The sequence below is a fragment of the Vulpes lagopus genome, chromosome 2 (genome assembly GCF_018345385.1).
Source record: "Vulpes lagopus strain Blue_001 chromosome 2, ASM1834538v1, whole genome shotgun sequence".
Classification (NCBI taxonomy): domain Eukaryota; kingdom Metazoa; phylum Chordata; class Mammalia; order Carnivora; family Canidae; genus Vulpes; species Vulpes lagopus.
In genome coordinates, this window is record NC_054825.1 from 96,922,089 (window position 1) to 96,944,053 (window position 21,965).

Sequence of the window (21,965 nt, forward strand, 5' to 3'; positions counted from 1 at the left end):
ATTTATCCTGGGAATGTTTCCTTTGCTTGAGACCTGTCTGGAAAAGTCTCCGCAGAATGACCCCTAGAGTTTCCTGATTTTATAGTAGTAGGGACATTGTCCACAGGCACCAAAGCTACTCCAACCAGACCTTGAAACCAAACCAACAAGATTAGCAGAGAATCTATCGCCAGGTCACAGGAGAGATGAGTTTACCCAACTCTGGAAACAAGGTCTTATCTTGGATTCTTGTAGACAAAAGCTGAGTCTGCTAAATGGAAATTCAGTAGAAAGAAAAGGTAAAAGGAGGAAAAAGCAAGAAGTCCCCAAAAATTAGAATGTTTTCTCCTCCCCGACCAATGGTAGTCACAAGATTGATTTTCTCTGCTATTCAGAGCCAGCGTCTTCACCTTATTCATATCATTGCTACCCATGATGGACTTAGTCTTCATTGTAGGCATGTGTTGCCCTGAGTTGAAGATAGGAAGGCCATCCTGCCTGGTTCTAGAAGGGCTTCCCCAGGCAAGAGGAAGAGGGAAAGGTAACCTGAGTCTATTGCCATCCTCTCGGTCTCTGAGGTTAAAGGGCCACAGAGTTCTCCTCTGAGCTACTCCTTATTTTCCTTTGATGTATTAAAAACATGTCTTTTCTGTCATTAAGATGTTTTTCAAAATTATAGGGCCTCTAGTTGCTCAGGAGGGACACGAGAGTTCAGACCAGAGTGGAGTCAGTCCTCTGTCAATTACTGCTGACAAGCATTTCCTAAAGAAGTTAAGAGCGAAGTCTTTGACTGACTTGGTATGTTTGTAGAATTGACAGGTAAAGGCTTTCTGCTCTACCATCCCAGCCAGTTAGATTGAAAACAAAAGATTAAAAGTCCCTTCTTCACAGATCCTCTGCATTATAAATTCTGTTTGATATTTACCTTTTTTTAAAGCCTCTATTCTCTAAAATAAAATAAAATAAATAAAACCTTAATTCTCTTTCATTCTCAGATGCACTGTGACTTTAACATCTTCCTTTAGATACATTCCATTTCATAGCACTTTTTTTTCTCCAGTATTTTAAACTCATTCCTGTTCTTGTTAAAATATGCTGTTTTCCCACCTCGAACTTTAAAAAAAATATTTTCTCTGATATTTTAGTGCTTTCGTATTTTATTATTTTTAATGCTTTTCCACCTGCTACCACTTTCTTTCAGTTTTCCAGCACATCACATGAAAGGTAGAAAATTTATATCCCCATAAACCCTCTTTAGTTTCTGGAGTTATTGTGCTAACTGGCCTCTTCCTCCCATTTTAAGAGGTTATGTATAGATCAGAAAGCACCAGGAATGGTGAGGCAATTGCAGCTCAACGATAAAGAGCAGGATTTTTGGAGTCAGACCAACTTGAGTTTGAATCTAGACTCTACCTTTTTCTACCAGGGAGAACTTAAGCTATGTACGTAGTCTTTCTGTGCCTCAGCTTCTTAATCTGTAAAGTGTAGATAATAATACTTACAGAGTCATTAAAGAATGAATGATAGCATGTGAAGAAGGGGCTGGGTACGGAGTGTAGCCCAGAAACCACTCAGGAAATGATCATTGAGCATTGCTACATCTCAGATGTTATAACATCAAGGTGATGAATGCACAAATCTGTCCCAGAAAGGCTCACCTTGTTGCCTGAGAGATAATTCTGTCTTCAGTGAACATTTCTTGACTCCAAAAACATTTTTCTGAAGAGGGTGTCTTCATGCCATAAAGAATTATGGGGTAAGGGTTCTGTGCTAGGCTTTCTGGAAGCATCCCGGCCTCCACCCTCAAGGAGCTTACAATCTGCTTCAAAGCTAGCACACAAACGCAACTATGACATAACATAAAAAGTGTACACCCTAGACGATCCTCAAAGCACTGTGGGAGACCAAAGAAAACAACAGGATTTCTAGCCAAGGACAGTCAGAACCAATCTATTTGGCTTCACTTCTGCAGCCAGACTTGTTACCTGCACAGCATTTCCCATCCCCATGAATGAGGACCAACCTGTGTTCAGATGCCACCAGGGCTCTGGAAAGCTCTCTTGACCACTCCCCTTCTGTCACCACCTGGCCACAAGGCTGAGAATATCCTCCCTCTTAACGTCCCTAAACCTTTCCATCTGTCTTCACTTCCAGTGACTTCCTTCCGTGGTCCTCAAACCTCAGTACCTTAGAATCCTCTGGAGGTCTTGTTAAAACGCAGATTGACAAGCCCCACCCCTAAAGTTTCTTCTAATGGCGTTGGTTGGGGTGATGCCTGAGAATATGCATTTCTAATAAGTTGCTACCTCATGCCCTTATCATATCCTAGGGGATTATTGCCCCATCTTTCTATCTAAACTGTCTGTCTAATTCTTCCCTTTTTCTTCACATTCTCCATCCTGATCTCAGATCACTGGGGTTGGGGGAGCCCTTTCTGACTGCAAATTGCCCATAGCATAATGTTAAAATTCCTCACATGACCTCCAAGGTCCCAATTACCCAGCTCCTACCTTCTTCTCTCGTCAAATCTGTTTTCTGGCAGATCCCACACCTGACCTCCAGCACACAAAACTCCTGGCCGTCTTAATATCCAGGTCATTTTGGGTTTTGTCCTTTGTATCTCCTGTACACTCTGCCTGCAATGCTGCGGGTCCCTTTCTTCACTTGGTAATTCCTGCAGATCCTTGCAAACCACTCAGGAATGCCTCCTTGGGGAAATATTACCTCTCTGTCTGCAGGCAGAGATAGATGCCTCACCTCTGTGCATCCTACCCCATGGTGGTTATTGCATAATGAGACTTGCCTGCCAGTCCACCTCACCCATAAGACCTTAAGCTTCCTGAGAGCATGAGTCAAATCTTTTATCTCTATAGTCACGACACCACGCCTGAAACAGAGATGGAAGTCAATGGATGTTGAATGAAAGGAGATCCAGGAAAACTACTTGGAAAGAGGCAGGCATTTTAGTGAGATGCAAAGGTAGTTAGAGTTTGGACATGCAGACAAAAGAGGAAGAACATTCCAGAAGGAGAAGGTTAGGCTGAGCTTGGACACAGCGTGAGGAAGAAACAAAGAGAGGTCTGGTTTGGCTGGCCACAAGACGTCATGAATGCCAGTTAAGGGTGATAGTAAAGGCAGAATCAACATGACTTAGCAAGTGATTAAGTACAAAAGTCAGGACAGACCCAGATCAAATGTAAAAATATGGATAAGATCATTAACCAGGACCACACTCTCCAGAGGTGGGATAGCTGGATAAGGACCAGGGATGGACAAGGACCAAGAGTGTGGTTTGGGCCATTGTGGACACCATTAGGACACACTCCACTGTCTTATCTTTCTGTGTCTTTACCTTATTTATGTTTTGATCTCCAGGGCCTGGTAAACGCTCACTAAATGCTGAATGAATGAATGAATGGCGAATGAATGTAGGTAGTGGAATCACAATAAAGGCGAGCAGTGATCCTGCATGAGCCAAGGAAGAGGACAGGTGGTTTCTGGGATGATTTTAGGTAGTGCCATCATCATTCATCATGCCACCCATGTGGATAAGATTCAGGCAAGAGAAGAGACAGGCTGCTGGCAGAGTGAGAGGAACAGGAGGGAACCCCTGGGGAAGGGAAGTAGGGGCACGGGAGACCACTGCCTGCCATGAGACCTGGAGAAAGTCTTAGTATTTGTGAAGACAGTCAAAGGACATCTTGACTGTGATGCCTTAAACCTGTGCTAGCGGTACTAGAGCTGGATGTACTCTCCGACTTCACTGTACTAATGCAATAAACATGAGTATTAGTAATTTCCTTCTATGTTTAAAGGTACATCTAGAAAGAGTTATGCACTGTCACTGTTAATCCATTTCTCCCCATGAAACAGACAGCTTTATGACTATTATGGCACTATCTCCAAATCTAACCACTACTGTTCTCCCGTTCAGTTTAACACATTGACATGTATTTAGAGAATGTAATATAATGTTGAATATGTGAGAGAAACAGTTTTTCTTCTGACCCGTTCTTCCAGTCTTCCTGTACAATACCAGGGGGCTTTCTCATCTTACTCTTATCCTTGCAGAGAAATAGTTGAATAAAAATAATCCAGAGATCTAAGCATGAAGTGGTCTTTCTGTCAAATATACACACAGTAAAGAGTTATGTGTCTAGGGCAGATATGCTCAGATGTCTTTGGCTGTGCTTCCAAATCTGTAATTCTGTTTGCTAGGTCCATCAAAAATGAAAATTTACATTGTGACCAAGCAGGAAGTTCTATTACCAAAAACAAGGTCTGGGACATGCAGGGGGATTGCCGGGGGTACATAGAGGATAAACAACAGATAAAGAGGCAGGATTCAATTTCCTTTTACGCTCCAGCTGGAGGACAGAGCCCATTACTTACCCACGCCTGCCACTGATGAACAGAGCACAGGTTATGAACTGAAAGTCATTTACTTGTAAAATTCAATTTCATTTCTTTAAACAATCATTGTGAGCATGAATGTCTAAAGGTTTTAGACCTGAGATCCTAGTGTAACAATCTGTAATGCAGGTACTAGTTGGAGCTAATGCGTTCAATAAACATTTATTGAGCATTTCTGTATGTGTTAGCCCCGTGCTGGACATGAGGGACCAAGGCAAAGCTGGGTTTTCTGTCCTGCTTGACACAAACTGGGATTTCCAGACTCTGGTTTTATTGTTGCTGCAACTAAGGCTAACACATAAACGATCACCTTTGTTTCAGCTTTTTCGATGGACTAGTACCTAAAAGATGCTGTACTGCTGATGCACATCCCAAGGCAATTTTCAGGGCGCTCTTAAAAAGTTCCACTGTGTGTCAGTATTGACAGGGCCAATTAGAAACTCAAAGGAAAATGGAATTCAGGAAGTCAGGGAGTCGTAAGAATGCTTGGAATTTCTAACAGATTTTACTAAACATTTTCTGTATCATGACATGTTCCAGAAGACCATAAACGTTAGTTTATTCTCATATAAACTCCTCTTTGCCTTGCTGATCACTGCAAATAAATACTTCAGGTGACCACCCACAAGAACCCCAAGAAGTTTTGGGTATTTGTGTCCCTGTAAAATATTTGCTTTGTAAACTTTTGTAATCAAAGAGGAAAATCATGAGGCGTTGCCTCATTTGATTCCTACTGTTAAACTCTGCAGAACTGGTTTCCAATATTTCTGTAGATCTCAGTAATAATCATGATAGAAATGCAAAATAATGTTTAATCTCTTGTCTTGGTTTGACTTTTAAAGGAGGGGAATAAAGACATTTTTTTTGAACTTGCGTTTCAGTACGGCCACACACTGAATTCTCCAGTTAAAATGACTTAACCTGTCACATTGTTTTCATGGTAGCAATCACCTAAATTAAATATGGGACTATAATTTGGGTAGCAGTTTTAGGCTTCTTCAACAAGAAGTCTAATGTAAAGTTCATAGATGCTGCACAAAACACAGCTGTTTGGCCCTGGTCCAAGAGGTAATAGCGAGGATAAAGGAGTAGGGAACATAACCTTTAGCTTAATATAGTTTGGTAAATTAGATCCTATATATGCTAATTTTGTACTTTTTTTAATAGATGGAACTGATTAAAAATATAAGTACTGCCGAACAGCCCTATTTATTCACTCGACATGTTCATTTCCTCAACTTCTCAAGGTAAGATATTTTCCAGCTTAATGGTTCTTTCATTTCTTTTTAGTACTTAAACTCCTTCTAATGAACAATTATTTTAGAATCTACTTTCCTTTTCAAGGTGGTGTAATTGCCCCTGAAAAGACTCTTTAATCCATTTATTATTGCCGTGGAGGGATCCAAATTTGAAATATTTGGACAGAAGCTTCATTTCTCTCTAAAATACTAATCTTAAATCTCTTGAAAACTTGAAATAATGTTAATGCAAAGCCATTTGACCTGACAGTTCCATTTTAAAGAAAAAATCGGGTAGGTATTGAAACAAATAAACTAAGAGGCAAGAGATGGGTATGTGAACAGAAATATTTCATTGCACATTTTTATACAATTGGAACCCACACAGTACTCTGGGAATAGCTGAGTAGTGGAGTCATGTGTCTTACAGGATCCAAAATGTGAGCACTGGCCTCTCTGCCTAACTTTTTAACACCCTATTTGATAATTCTAACTCATGCACGTTTGACGCTGATGGGGGGGTGGGTATTTTAGAACTCTGTTTTTTTCTTCAGCTTCAGGGACCTTCTGATCATAATGTAAATCTTCAAATTTAGGTTTTTAGACTCTTGATCTGCTAAGTTGCTGACTTCCAGTTCTGGGCATTCTTTTCCTCCTTTAGCCTGACTCCCCTTGTCACTGTGCTTTACTATAAACCAGCAGGTCTCAGATTCCTGCTCTCTTCAGGCTGGCCCACGTCTGTGTTCATGGTTGGCATGGGCTGCCAGAGCCCTGGGTCTAGCAGCAGATATGCTGAACAGCCCAGGACCCCTGGGCCTCCCTCCTCCTCCAACTGACAGGCACCTGCCTTACTGCTACAGTTCCCCTGGGGATAACAGGACGTCACAGGTCTGCAAGAGAGCAACAGAGGTCCTGCTAGCTGAAGCTGGCCTAATGCCCAGCCCCCCTCCATCCTCCACCCCCACTCCCCACCCAGGGCCAGGCACCCAGAGAGGCTGGCACTCAGAGAAAGACAGGGCTCCCCTGAGTGTTAGCTGCTCCAGGAGTTCACATCTGAGCTGCTCGGAGTTGGCTCAGTTGCCCTGCCACAGGATGCCTAACAGTCTAGGGACTGGGAGGAGGTTTTAGCCTTCAAAGGACTTCCCTGCTGTGCACCAGGCCCTGTGCAATTCAAGTAGAAAGCGAGACTCTGCAGAGCAAGTTATGGAGCAGCAAAGAGAAAGTGCCACCTTATCTTTAAAAGCAAGTTCCCGGGTAGCCCCGGTGGCGCAGTGGTTTAGCGCCGCCTGCAGCCCAGGGAGTGATCCTGGAGACCCTGGATGAGTCCCACGTCAGGCTCTCTGCATGGAGCCTGCTTCTCCCTCTGCCTGTGTCTCTGCCTCTCTCTCTCTCTCTGTCTCTATGAGTAAATAAATAAAATCTTAAAAAAAAAAAAAAAAAAGCAAGTTCCCCCTGAGATTTCCCCACCTACCTGCTAACCAGAGTACCCTTGGACGGTGAGTAAGTGTAGAGAACACCTGCAGATCAACCTCAGTGACTCAGTAGCCAAGTGCTTTTCCAACCACATTGGGGAGTGGCTTGTGACTGGATTGTCTGGGGTATGCACCCTGCCTCTCACTTCCAGTCGGCCAAGAACATATAATTAGACATAACTAGATAACAAAGTTATCTTGCTAACTATTTCAGGCATTACGTCTTATAACTTGCAGAGAGCAAAGCATGGCCCCCCTGACCCTTGCTTTTCTCATGAGTTTCCTTCTGCATCACCCCTGACATCTTCTAACCTCATGATTTGACTCTTCTTGCTTCATGGGTCAAATTCTTACAATCAAAACAAATTGCAATGTAACGAATTTTAATAATTGACTCAAGACAGTATGAATCTCTAATGAGAAGCCAAAGCTAGTACCTTAATTGAGTCAGCAGTGCTGAGCACAGTCTGGTAACCATACTTTATCATGGCCTCCACTATTGAATACATTTCCGAGAATTGTTCAATTTTGATCAATTTCATCATGAGAAAGAATTGATAAGTACTTTGAGAAGACCCCACATCTGCAGAAAGGAGTATTGGCCTGGCTGCCAGGACCTCTAGGTATGAGACCTTCCCACTGACCATGACTCTGGGCTAGCAATTTCATCTTTGGGTGAGGATGGGAGGTCTCTATTTTCCCATCTATAAGTTAGGAACAAGTCCTGCCCGCTCCTACCTTGTAGGGATGCTCCAAACATGTGAATGAAGGAAAGCCCTTCAGCTTCCTTCAGAGAAGAATATTACATATATGCAAAGTGGAATTTATTTTTTAAGGGGAAGTCATTTTATTTGAAACAAGACAAGTCCAGACATATATTGACTGTTATGCACACTTAAAAAAATGTGTACCAAAACCAATCATTCTTAATAAATAACAGCAATTTATCCTTGAGCAAAATTGAAACATATATTCCTATATTCCTTATGAAGGAGATTGTTATAAGTAATCTTTCCTCTGATATATCCCAATAACGTTTTTTCTCATACTTTCCTGTTTATTTTCAGCTGCAATTACTGCATCACTTTTGATTATTTTTTTTTCCCATCCAGGCTGTGTGTCTATTTGATTGTGTATTAGGAATGATACACAATGTCTTTGACAACTGCTTAGCCTTAGAAAAAATATTTCCTTTGTAGTTTTTAGTTGCAGAGGTCTGTGAAGTGCTCTGCTGCTGTTTCCTAAATACAACCGGCGCGATATTACAGAGTGGCATTCAAGAGCATCTCTATAAAGTCTCACTCTGAGCCTCCAGTTGAGTTCCTGTCCCTGGATAGCCTGGCAGTGTCTCTATGACCTTGAGGGCAGGGTTCAGCTCATGCTCATTTCTCCTTCATCCATTCCATTTTGTTCAATGAACACATTTTTTTTGTACTGAGAACCCTCTATCTTCTGTACACTGCTCCAGGATGGGGACCTTCCACAGCGAACTAGAAATATTTTCCTTGCTTTTGGGGAAGTGTATTTTTCTTCCATTAAGGAAGCATGGCAACAAAGTGTGAAGGACTTTAGGAGCAAGGGTCTCGGAGTCCCCTCCAGGGGAGATGGGACGTGGGACGTGCCCTCCCTGGAGGAGGAAGTGTGGAAGGACATTCCAGAACAGAAGCCATTGCTGCTGGAATATGAGGGACAGACCAGTTTACACAAAAGGGAAGGGTGCTCATTGCACAGGGACAAGCATGAGCTAAAGCCAGTCAATGAGAAGGACTGAAAGGAATTCGTAGGTGGGAGTCCAGGGGTGGGCATAGTAAAAAAAGGATGGCAGTCAAGAGTTTCAAGCAGGAAAAAGGAGACACTGGCCTGAGCGGCTCTGGTCCTTTACAAAGCTCATGCTACCTGCAGGAGCAATCTCATCCTCTCCTGCCATCCTACATGCACAAGGCTGGGGCTTCAGGTATGAGACATCCATGAGCATGAATGGAATGACACACTGAGCCTTAATACTTTGTGAGATTGTATTAAATCCATTGAACATGGTAAGTTAAAACACCAGGAGATGTCTTAGATGTAAATGGCAAACTGCGTATACAAAGAAAGCCCTCAGTATATAATCACAGAAAAACCATTAGGTTGGAACGTGTTAAGAGGGCTTTCCCATGCTTTTATTTTTTTTCCCATGCTTTTAAAAATGAATTCTATATTTTGAATTGTAAGGCAAAGACATAATTAAACTACTCTGAAGAAACCTAACCGGATCATTGCTGACAGCCATACGGTTGGCTTGGTTCAAGATAATGAGGTTTTTAAGAGAAGAATTGATACTGTAACTTAATATTTTTTTGTTGATATTTGATTTATAATATTCATACATTCTTAACATGCAGCAAGACACTTGCTGGTGAGCAGAATATAAGAATGGAAGTCTCACCTCTTTCCTTATAGGTTGCGCACATAAATGTTCTGAACTTCTGAAGCGTATGGCATTATACTAAAACAAATTTCCCATTATTTCTTTTCTTCCATTAAGTACAGCATTCTTATCTAGAAATGTAGACACTCTGAGTGATGCAAAATGCTATCCTGTGAACTTTTGGCGATTCGAAGGCTGACTTGCTTTACTTATGCATCATCTAGGCATCTTGCTCTGTTCTTCTTTTCCCTAATTTTAGACCTACAAGGACCATTTCACCATATCCAGTTTTATTAATTCAAACATAGGAAGCAAGAGAGATGAGACCAAACTGGTATTTTTGTCATTGTTTTGGAGAAGGCTTTGTGCTAGGGGAGATAAACAACTCTGAACCCAGCAGAAATTTCAGGCCAGTTGGTATTTGTGAGGATGTCCACAATACTGCTCTTTTACATGGTTTTTGACCTGCTTAAAACTTTGAGCTGGACAAATATTTTCCAACTGGGCTACCTGGAGAATTGAGTCCGAATGACCTTAACCTAAAAGATGCTACTCTCTGTTGTGATGTTTTAGGAGGATTTTTAATATCTGTGTACTCTGGTTTCATGTGTCCGTTCCCAGAGCTAACTGAAATAATTACAATTTTTGAAAAAGTTCAGCCTCTCTGCATCATCAAAATCTCTTTAAGGGCGTCTCAGATCCACCGACTGCAAAGACTGTGACAGTTCAATTTATTTTCCCTTCATCCCTGCTCTTTGTTTGTTGGCTAAGTGTTTTGGGGTGGTGGCAGGGAGAGGAGGCAGTAGCTTTCCAACCTAGAGTCCCCCTCAAGCCCCACTGACATCTTGCAGGGAAGACCCTGGGAAGGTCTGGTTGGGAGCACTGCGAGGTCACAATACTCCAGGCAAATTACAGCACGTATCAGTGTGCTCAATTATTTCAAACTACCGTCTCAGAGCCCTCTTTCCATGGCATGCTATGTTTCTCATACATGACTCCCTCACTCTCCTTCCCTTCTGCTGCTTTTCCTCATTTATCTCACATGGTGGCTCCAATGCCAACACAAATTCGTAAAAACAAAACACTTAAAAATAAATCAATCACTGGAGAAGCAGGCAGGGCATGATGTGTAAGGGGAAGCATTTTGGACACTTGCTCTCTTCCCTTAATATGAAGCCTTCATGACTGGTGTGAACAGAGGCTGCCCTCTGATGGCACGGTTTAACAAAACAAATCAGATCTGAGCTGATGATGTAATTCGGTCAGGTTCCCACAACTTCTTTCTAAATGTTGACTTTACATTCTCATTAGAGAAGCCATCCGCTTTCGTTCCATGCCTTGCAAATCATTTGTAATGGTGCCAGAAGTCTCCATCTTTGAAGAAGGCATCAAGAGAAAAATTGCTATCAGCAGTTGGTGGACACTTTCTTTCCCTCCTTAAATGTAGCCCAGAAGTTGGATTTTATTCTGTGTAAACGCTGCTGGACCAATCTTGGGGAAATGGCTTTCTCTCCCTCACTTTCCTCTTTCTCCCACGTGGCTGCTGCTGCTTGGTGGACACATGAGCCCACCTACCTGCTTTGCTGGCCTGTTGAAGAGGAGTATCATCTGACTTTCCCTGAGCCCACCTCACTGTGCATGACCAGCAGCCTTTCCCCTGGTGGAGTCATCTTGTCTCCAAGTGGGAGCCCTAACTCCCCGCTGCCCCTCCCTTCACCCCATTTGTCTCCACTTTCCACTGCATATGCTTCCACCTCTCTTCTTTAAGGACATGCCACAGAACAGAGTCAGTTCAGTCTCTTCTGCTTGTGTTTTTGTGAAGCGAGGTCCTAACGAGGGCACCAAGAACCCAAGTCCCACTGTCTCCGGTTGTGAGGATAGAGGGTGACGCTTCCACCCCATTCTGGCAAAGGACCAGGAAATAAGCATCCCTTCCTTGGCCTCTCTTCTTCCTCTCCAGGCAGCTCCTCACCCTGTCTCCCAAAGAAGCACATCCTTTTCCCTGATGGCTTTTCTCTTACTTTGGAGTGTCTCCTCCCTTACAGACAAGGATCAAAGCTGGGCCTCTCACCCGGGGGTACTTGTCATCTTTTAATGTAGGTAATAACACAAGGATAACCTTTACTTTTAGGTCAGAGGCAAAAGAAGATAATGCTTTCAGTAGAGTGGAAATTGCCAGGAGGCAATTGCCAAGAGGAGGGGATTGGGATGGTAAGAAACACACAGAGCTTGGGTTTGAGATGATAAAGTTCTGGGGATGAATGGTGGTGGTGGTGATGGTTGCACAACAGTGTGAATGTACTTACTACCACTGAAGTGTACACTTAAAAATTTTATGTGCTGCATGTTTTACTCTAATTTTTAAAAAGACATACTTTCAAAAAGTATTCTCAGCCCTAGAAAACAGGGAGGACAAAATAATCTTAATTCCCTAGAATAAGATTTTGGTCATAAGTCTTATTGTTTATGCAGTAATATTCTAGGGAATGTATCATCAGTAATTTGATGAAAGTATACCAAAAATTCTTACCCATGTGCTTTTTGCATAGCTGTCGGAGAAACAGCTCATGTTGTGGGTTAATTGATTAAGTAGTAATGGGGGGCAGATATGGAAGAAAATCCTCAGAATGAGATGTTTAGGAATGCATGAAAAAAAATGAGAACCATGTAGTTATGATTCCAAGAGAATTACATCCTACTTTGGATCTTCATCTTCTCTTCAAAAACGAAAATAAAAAGAATATGATAAATTTGCAGAGGGTCAGAACGAGACCCACAGTGGTAATCAAAGAGTTGGTAAACGTGATATGAACAAAAGTCAAAGAAATCGGAAATACCTGCTACTCTGGGATGACTTAAAAGAGAGCTTCAAATATGTAGTCGCTGTGGTGGTGAGCAAGGGTCAAAAGAATGTGTGTTGAGGGAAAAACAAAATATGGCCTGACTCCTCTGCTCTAGTGTGTATGCACGGCATAGAACTTGTCCACCATTACTTAGAGTTGAATAAAGACCAAATTAGAAGTGCAGACTAAAAAATAAAAGGAAATAAGTCTAAAGATAACTGCTAATGAAATTTTCAAGAAGAAACACACACAAAAGAATTTAAGAGATTTAAAACTGAAGCTGAAAAGGCTAAAAGTTTTTTAAAAAATAAAAACGTAAAGAGAAGCCAATTCTTTATTTTGAGTGGGTCAAAGAAAAGAAATGCGCATAAAGGAAGATTTAGGAGTTTTGGCTGGGGGTACCAGAGACTCCTCAACTATCAGGTTGGCTAATAGGATGGATTTCATCTGAAGCCGCTGGAAATGTTCTCTTTAGAGCTGAAAACATAAGGTAGAGTGTCGTGCTGTGCGAGTTTGGGTGGGAGTGCAAAGCATTCTCTCTCTAACATACAAGCAGCAGCCGCAGGTTCAGGGGATGAAGAGACCTCCTAAGGTGACCAGGAATCCTGACTAGAACTAAACATTGTGAAAGGAGGAGAAATGGACCCTGAGAGAGGGTGGGACGGGGCGGGGGGGCATTTGTTTCCCTGGGACACATGGGTGATATTCTGGCCTCTTTTGCATACTGACATGGCACCCTAATTTTGGTAGTTTGGGAGTGTCCTAGAGACACTCCAGGGAGCTCTGTGTCTTAGAAAAAGGACTGGGGCCGGGAGCCTGAAACCATCGTTACTGTCGATTTCTGGAAGTGGGGAGAGATATATGAGATGTCTCTCTACAGTTAAAAATTTCGAGAGAGTGCCTGTTACATTATCTGATACTTAACAGTAAATTTCTAAGCCATCTAAAACTTCTGTTTGGGAAAATTATTCTGGAAATCCGGCACTGCACTACGGCGTGCAACTGGAAGCAGGTCATCCATGCTTAAGAAGCCTTGTGGGGGCAGCCCCGGTGGCGCAGCGGTTTAGCACTGCCTGCAGCCCAGGGCATGATCCTGGAGACCCGGGATCGAGTCCCACATCAGGCTCCCTGCATGGTGCCTGCTTCTCCCTCTGCCTGTGTCTCTGCCTCTCTCTCTCTCTAGCTGTGTCTCTATGAATAAATAAATAAAATCTTTAAAAAAAAAAAAAAAAGAAGCCTTGTGGGTCCTCAGGTCTACAGCCTTCGGAGGAAGCTGGCTGTGACCATACTGGAACTGTCTCACCATGGGAAGCTGTGCACTGATTCACATGATTGGGCAGTTCCACTAATTAGCAGTGATAGTCATTCTTCCCATGAAGGAACAAGTGGAGTTGAGGTTTTTTAAAGCATGATGCAGTTGCTGAGGATTTAATTGCATTCACATCTGTTCTGCATGCTTTGTCTTCCTGATCCTTAGCTTTATTACTAGGGTTGTTGCTTATTATAGATATGAAACTCAATTTAATTACAAAGAAGAAGATACAGCCAGCGTGGTAGTGGCTAGCTGGTTTGGCACAGGTGACTTATGAGACTAGTTAGTTCCCATGCTCATCCAGCTGCGTGAATGTCACCTGCGTACATCCGGGAATTGACAAGGTTCAGATTGGCAGGCTAACAGGCAGCATGTTTTCCAAGGTGGAGTAGTCCAGAATGTCATTTGTGCATCGCGGTGCCTGAAATTCCACCCCTGGAGAGTCATTCCTTTTTGTACCTTTGGATTCTTCTCTCTGGAGGTTCTCTTTCAAAATGCAGATAAACTGAGGACAATACTATGTGAATTAATACACAAAAAAGGATTGGTTGGTGGCTTGTTAGGTCTACTTTCCTCTACAGCAGAGCCCTGTGGTAGCAGCAGAAACTTGCCAACCTAGAAGCATACACCCAGGCATTCCTGTCTTCAGTGGTTGAGCACCTATTGTGTGCCACGCACTGTGCTAAGTGACATCGTTCCCCACTCTAGGAGGCCACAGTCTGATGGGGGAGGCAGTGCACATAGTGCTGGGGAGAGGGACTGGGACACGGCATAGTGCTGAATTGCTGAGGGATATGATTGATTCTGGGCTGGGTTTCGAAAGGTGACAGAGTCAGCCAGCTGAAGAGAGATTGGACAGGGTCATGTCTGTTTTCTCTGAACTCCCTCTGACCCCTGACAGAATGTGGAGGCATTCTCATCAGAAGGTCATGGGGTCATCGGGTAAAAGGAGCTGTGGGTCCATCAGGAGGTCCCCAGAGTGAGACCGCTGTCCAGAGCCTGGAGTGTTCCCCCAGGCCTCTCAGGGTCCCTGCTTCCAGGCGGGTTGAAGAGAAGGGGGAGGAGTCCTTAAGAACAATTCAGCCAATCTCATCATTCTGCCTTGGGCCAGCCTTGCCCCCAGTCTAGCATTCAGAACATCTGTCCAAGCCCTTTATGGAAGGCATTAAAATGGAACACCTAGGTATTTGTTTTATTTTTATCTAAAACCAAAGAGCCATCACTTGAGGATAATTATATTGACTCTTGTTGTGTTCATAATGTCCCTTACCTTACTACTTCTCTCAATTCTCGAATCTTCTCTCTATGGTTCAGAGCACAGAATTCTGGAGCCAGACTGCCTGGGTTCGTTTCCTGGCTCAGCCACAAATGACTCACACTCTCCCTGCCCCACATGTAAATGGGGGTGATTATGGTTTCTGCTCCGTGGAGATGTTGTGAGGCTTCTATGAGTTGGCCACAAAAGGCGTTGGCAACAAAGTGATTTAATAAATGCTGTGTGTGTTTAATAAACCTTGGCTAATATTACCCACTTCCTGTAGAGCACCTTATCCGAGACTGTTTGAATCAGAACAGAGACTAGGCACCGTGTCACCCAGTGAGGGAATCAGAATTTATCAAACATTCTGGGAGGGCCAACCACCTGCCAGTGTGTCTGTGCCAGACCCTGGGAATACAAAACCCAGCACAGCGTGCTCCCGCCCCCAGGAACTCACAGCCTAGTGAGAAAACAAGACAACATCTACAGCTCGCTGCTGACAAATCCAGTCTTTTGCATAGTGCCATGCGGCCAGCAGCGCTCCCAGACTCCCAGCAGGTACCTGCACAGACATTTCCTGCACAAAGTAAAAGGCCGGTCAGGAAACACCGCTTGCAGTTTACGTGGTTCACTGGTCCCTTAGGGGATGGGGTCCTATAATGCTAATTTAAGAACTAGAGGGGAAACAGTGCCTGAGGGGGGCTTTATTCTCCTCCAGGACTGATGGGTTGTAACCAGCTCTGTGTTTGTGTGCATGTGCTAGGTTTGGAGGAGACCAGCCTGTCTACATCAACATCATTAGAGACCCCGTCAACCGGTTTTTATCTAACTATTTTTTCCGCCGATTTGGAGACTGGAGAGGGGAACAGAATCACATGATCCGCACCCCCAGCATGAGGCAGGAGGAGCGCTACCTGGTAAGTCCTCTGGTGTCCTCAAGAAGCGGTCCCTCCCCTGCCCTGGGCCCACCCCTGGAGGCCGGGGAGCTCTCCCTCTCCTTCCCTGTGGTGCTCCCGTGGCATTTCTGTGGCACACTCCCCAGGGAGGAAGTTTCTGCCAGTGAAAAGCTAATTGTCCCAGATGACCCAGATCCTGACAACATCTTCTCAAATGACTTTCTAACCTTGTTTTTCTTGGTTGGTATTTAGCATTAGGTTTTAGAGCCTAGAGCAGAAATAACCCTTCCTAGGCTAGCCTGACCAGCACTATTGTCGTTTAAATGTGTTTGGGAGTCTCTTAGAGGGTCACGAAGTGTTTTCCTATATAAGGGAGTGGTGTTTTCAGAGAGGATCTGAGATTCCATAAAAGATGTGGGCACAAGTGTGACCGTTTACAGGTCACCTGATATCAAGTCTGGGTTCTTGCCATCACAGCACAACAGAATCAGGCCATCTTGGCAGCGACCATCTGATCTTTCTGCACCCTGTTTGGGGACCCTCAGCTCCATGGTGGTGTTAACTTTGACCCCAGTAGCTGTTTCCATAGTGCAGAGTTAAGAACAAAACCAGAGGGCTGAGTTACGCATCTTTCCACCAGCACCAGAGCAAAAGTACATTTCTCACCTGTTTGTGGCCTAAATTGACAAAAACTTGCTGAGTAGCTGAGAGCCTGTGGTGAGGAAGTGGAAATCGTAGTCTCTGTGTTGGAGGGAGCCTATTGGGGTCCCACAGACCCATCCTGGGCTATCGAGCACAAGCAGAAGGAGAAGAAGGTAATGAGGGGTCAGTGTAAATCTGTTCCCAAGGTGGGAGAATGAGGCAAAGCCTGAGCCCACTGCTGCCAAAGCCAGAGAGCATCCTTGTAGCTAAGGAAAAGTGTTGTTTCTCACAGGTTCAGCCAATGACCAGACTTCTCTTTCCTCATCTAAATTTTTAAAATGCAACAAAAGTATGTGTTTGGAGGATGGGAGCATTTTGGATGTTGTCACTTAATATGCCTTAAAATCCATGAGTGGAGTTGAGAAAACTGAGATGCATAGAGGTTGTGTCTTATCTGTTGCAAAACAAGTCACTCATAGAAGGGCCAAGACCAGAATCTAAGCCCCGACACTCACCATTGAGGATTTATTCGGCTACCTAATGCTTTAATGAAAAGTATTTTTCAAGTAGCTTTTTATTTCTTTTGAAATTTTGATGGCAAAAAGTCAAATTTTTTTCTTTAAACTACATGTTATAAATATGGCTATATAATTTTTATTCAGTGACAAGTACATTTTCAGGGTAGAGAACCACTTACCAGTGATGCAGGCAGGCCAGGTCCAAAGACTCGGGAGGGGGTGGGGGGTCTCCACAGGACCAGCCAAGAGGATCCTTGGCATGATGCAGGATGGAAATCAAATGCAAGCCAGCAGGAGGTGAAAGCAGAGTTTATTGAAGATATATAGAAACAGAGATATAGACGGAGTGTCCTAGAGACTTGGGAAGGAAAGAGGGACTCTTGTCTTTGCTTGGAGTCTGGGGTTCCTGTTGGCGATTATGGTCTGGTGCATGTGTCCTCTCAGACCTCCAAGAACTGGTCAGAACAAGACAGGGTCCAGGTGTCCTTCATAAAACACTCATTCTCTGAAGCCAGTGGTCTTGGCGTGGAGATATGTAGTGCCAGTGCTCTCGAATGGGCACATGATGCCTCTGCTTGGTCACTCCTTAGATATCATCTATTGTGCCAGGAAACTCCAAAGATAATCATTATCTTTTTGTCTCTTACAAGGAGGACATACCTGAAGATAAGACATGTATAGGGGGGGGTACAAGTCCTAGCAAGAATGGAAGCTAGAAAAGAAGCAAAGGGAAAAAACCCAGCCTTTTCTTTCATGGGGTCCCTGCAGTGGGTGCATGTGTGGCTCAATCAGAGATCAGCAGGGAGAACAGTGTGGCTGGTGTAGAGTGAGGGGTGGGGACAGGAAGGTAGCAGGAGGTGAATTCAGAGAAGTAAGGGTTGGAGACATCAGATCATATACAGCCTGTGAGTCCCTCCAATTTCTCTAAGTGAGCTGGGAAGTGACCTGAATGACCTCAAATCGAATACACCTTCATCAGGGATTCTTTGTCTTGAATCTCAGTGAGAAAGCCTGAGCCCTTCTCCCAGCAGGGGACGTGTCATCCCATCAGCCTTCAGATATCCTCAGCTCCTACTACTTTCTAGGAGGATATTCTCCTCCTACTTTCTAGGAGTCAGGACCTCCCTCCTGCTCTAGACCTGTATCTGGCGGATCCCTGGATGCTTTCCCTGAAAGTCTTACAGCGCTCTTCACACTCAAAGTTTCCACACGGCTCTATTGACAATGGTGTTTGTGGGATGGTGACCCCAGAGTTACGCAGTGCACAAGCTACACAGCTGTACAGGGAGGTCCTGATGTTCTTCCTCTGTGCTCTCAAAGTTCTGTGCTGGTAATATCATCTCTCTGGGTGATATGTCTTGACTTCTCTCCTCCCAGCATTCTATAAGCAACTTAAGGACAGGATAGGATCAGAGTTCCATCTATGTCCTTGGCACCCAGAAGAGGGGCTGAAATATTGGAGGCCCAAATAGCATTCTACTTACTAGATGACAAACACGTATTAATAAGGAAGTAGAAGGCAATTCTCTAGGTTTTTCTATCATGTTTTTTGCCATCCTGTAAGTCATTGCACATAACATACTCTTCACACAGTCACACACATGCAATAAGTTATAATCATTAGCAGAAAAATTGTAAACAGGAGAGAAAAAAATAATGGTTTAGTTTTAAAAAAAAAAAAGCCATAGAGTGGGGCACCTGGGTGGCTCAGTGGTTGGGCACCTGCCTTCGGCTCAGGGTGTGATCCTAGGGTCCTGGGATCAAGTCCCACGTTGGGCTCCCCACAGGGAGCCTGCTTCTCCCTCTGCCCGTGTCTCTGCCTCTCTCTCTCTGTGTCTCTCATGAATAAATAAATAAAATCTTAAAAAAAAAAGCATGGAATATTGAAAGTTGGTAGTTAAGGCAAGTCTTTTATGTTTGAAGAGCATGTTATGTGCCTTTATGGTGTGATTTGAGAGATTCTGAGGAAATTTCCCTGCCTATAATTCTACCCTTAGAGATTTGCAGGGGCCCCCTTTCCAAATGTGAGCACTGTGTCCTGGGAAGGGCCTGTGTCCGATGAGCTCATGTCATTCCTTGGCAGGGCCCCAGCAGGAGAACACTGGGCTCCCCAAAGCAGCACAGGGAGAAATCAGGGGAGCAGGGAATCCAGAGGGGAGCCCAAGGGACACGTGACTCCTTCATGACCTGGCCCCAGCCTGACCCAGTTAGAAGACTCTTTTCTTGTTCAAAGGATAGTTTGTTTATTTGGAAGAAGACGATCTATTGCCTTTTTTTTTTTTTAATAGCTGAAACTTTTTATTTCATCTCTTGGTCCATTAAACCCTTGAAATAAAACTGCCCCCTTTCAGAGCCTGTCCTCATTTTGGCAAGCCTGGGTGGTCAGTTGTTTGACTCAAAAGAGGGTGTTGTTTGTGTCTCGGTGGGGTGTATGGCAGCTGTGAGGAGACCGCTGTCCCCTCAACGAGGCCCTCCCTGGGGGTGAGGGCCTGAGAGGAGATGTGCAGGGTGAACCCACACCCGAGGAGGCAGGCGTGGCAGGCGACCCGCTCGGGGCTGTGAGATGAGACCTCTCCCTGAACACTGCACACACGTAGAGTCACGGGGGCTGGCCCGAAATGGGTCTACTGATGTACCCACATTATTCCAGATCTTAGTGCTCAAAGCCATTTGCTTTATCCAGTTGCCAACAATCAGGCAGTTCTGCTCCTGGCCCTGAGCCTTGCAGAGCTGCTTAGCATACAGCTGAGAGAGGGCCAGGGCCTCTGAGCCTGCCCAGGGGGTGAAATAATATCATCTTGTGATGCTGGGCGGTTTGGAAGAAAGTGAAAAAGGTTAAAGGGATCATAGGATTTGCAGGGTCCCTGGAGGTCATAAGGAAACTCTTGTTTCACAGGTGTAGGAATGGGGCCTGCGTCTAGGGGTGGGTCAGAGGCCCTGCCAGAAGTAGAAGCCTGGCCTCCCAACTCCACGGCTGTATTGTTGGATCACTTGGACTTTAGGTTTTACTTCCTGCATGGTAAAAGGAGAGGAGGACTGGGCTGGGCCAAGTCCTATGCTTTTTGCGCAAAATCATTTTGTCTGACACATCTTTACAAAGACACAGCTGTTATAACGGTTTTTTTCCCCCCAAAATATTCAAGCATCTTATAGCTATTTCCCATTTTTCTGGAAACAAATAGATTTTCTAGAAGTTTCTATTTCTTTCCAAACCATGCTTCACTTGTATCTGCCAAAAAAAATTTTTTTTAATAAATTATTGCTATAATGGATACAAATTCAATTTATAGCAGCCACACCATGAAAAGGCAGTTCTCTTAGGCTCATTTTTCTTTGTCCAGGGTCAGAAAATTGGCTGCCCAGTGCAGTGGTGGCTACCTTCTTTTTTGGTTTTAGAATCATACAGTGGGACAGAGCTGAGTGCAGGCATACTTGGATACATCCCAGCACAGGAGACTCTTCTCCAGCTGGAGTCCAGGCTCTTTTATTTCCAGGGTGAGGAGATACCTGGCACTCTGAATGCAGTTAATGAAAGAATGAATGGCTGCTAATGAAAAACAACTATTGTGATTTACAAGCAAGGGAGAGCATCTCATATTTGCAGAAACCACTTTTCCAGTTGCTGGATTTCCCTGCAAATGGATTTCCTGCCCTGGCATTTCCACTCAGTTATACGTGTGTGATTTCTGCTTGCTGTTTGCCTAAAACCTGGCCTTAGAAAGTTTCATGGTAAAGTGTTGTGTGGAGAGATACCAGTTTTCACTTTCAAACTCCAAAAAATGTCAAGTTGGACTCCTTACCCCAACTTATTGCAAACTCACTAGATGACCCTTCCACAAGATGATCTTCCATTTGAAGAGTGGGGAGAGGAGGAGAATTTTCCCAGGGAGGAAACTGCCTCTGTGATACTGTTTATTCGGCTTGGCTGTAAAGCATGGAAAGTAATGCATGTTTAAAAGAAAAGATGCATAATTTACAGCTTCTTAATTCATAAAGAATTCAGTGAATCACGTTGGCCCCATTGGATTCTGGAGAAGTCTGAAAACCGGCCAGCGTCAGCAAAGGTTTTCAGAAAGCTATGCATTTTAATTTGCTTGAAAGTTTTGAACTCTAGACGTCCTATATCTTTGGAAATGTATATGTGAAATACTCACTTCTGGAAATTTCCACTCTGTCCTGACCAGCTGAGGCTGTACTGTGAATGAAACCTCTGGTTTGCCTCTGTCTCTAAAGCATCCTTTTTCTTAAAGAAAGAAAACAAAGGAGAGATTGGATGATCTGCTTTTTAAGTATTTCGATAAATATGTCTTCCGAATTTTTGAAAGTAAAAAAGTAATACTCTTCCAGCTAGTTCACTTTGGCTTGTGATTGCAGTTGGAGATAGCAGACTTGCTGGGTGACCCAGCAGTGATAGAGCCTCTGTAAACCTTACTCTTCTCATCTGTACAGTGGGGACATCTTGCTTCCTTTGTCCATAGCACAGGGTTGTTGGGAGAATAAATTAAACATTATACGCAGAATTGCTCTGATAGCTAAAAGTCTCCAAAACATGTTTTAGCATTGATGCTTTCATTCCCCAGGCTCTGTTCGTGGCTCCCCATGCCCTAAAGGGACTACTTCCCCTGGAAGACAAGGGCTGCTGTTCACATGTGGCTCAGGCCACTCTGGGCCTTGTCCTGAGCTGCAAGATCCACCTCCGCCAAGATCTCAAATGGCCCCACTAGGCCCCTTCCCCACCTCCGCCACGATCTCAAATGGCCCCACTAGGCCCCTTCCCCTGGGAATCTGTTTCTAAGGAAACTGGTTCTCTTTGTGTTCCCAACAGCTGGAGACACATTTTGATCCCAGCCTGCTGGCATATATTTGTCCTGTGTTTATTTTCTTGAAAACCCAAGCAGCTACGGGCACAGGGTAGTAAAGTCACAGAAGCAGTGGACTCTCGGCTCCGAGGGCATGGAGAGGAAAGGTGTGCCAGGACCAAAAG

At 44.1% G+C, this 21,965-nt stretch overlaps 1 protein-coding gene across 2 annotated transcripts in view; it reads left to right on the forward strand.

Annotated features, from left to right (window-relative positions):
• The window catches only part of UST (uronyl 2-sulfotransferase), a 292,405-nt gene that overhangs the window by 171,181 nt on the left and 99,259 nt on the right, over positions 1-21,965 (forward strand). For both annotated transcript variants that reach the window (XM_041744455.1, XM_041744456.1), the window contains exons 4-5: positions 5,560-5,639; positions 15,689-15,842. In XM_041744455.1, coding sequence (XP_041600389.1) covers positions 5,560-5,639; positions 15,689-15,842 — 234 coding nt within the window. The remainder of the gene's footprint in view (positions 1-5,559; positions 5,640-15,688; positions 15,843-21,965) is intronic.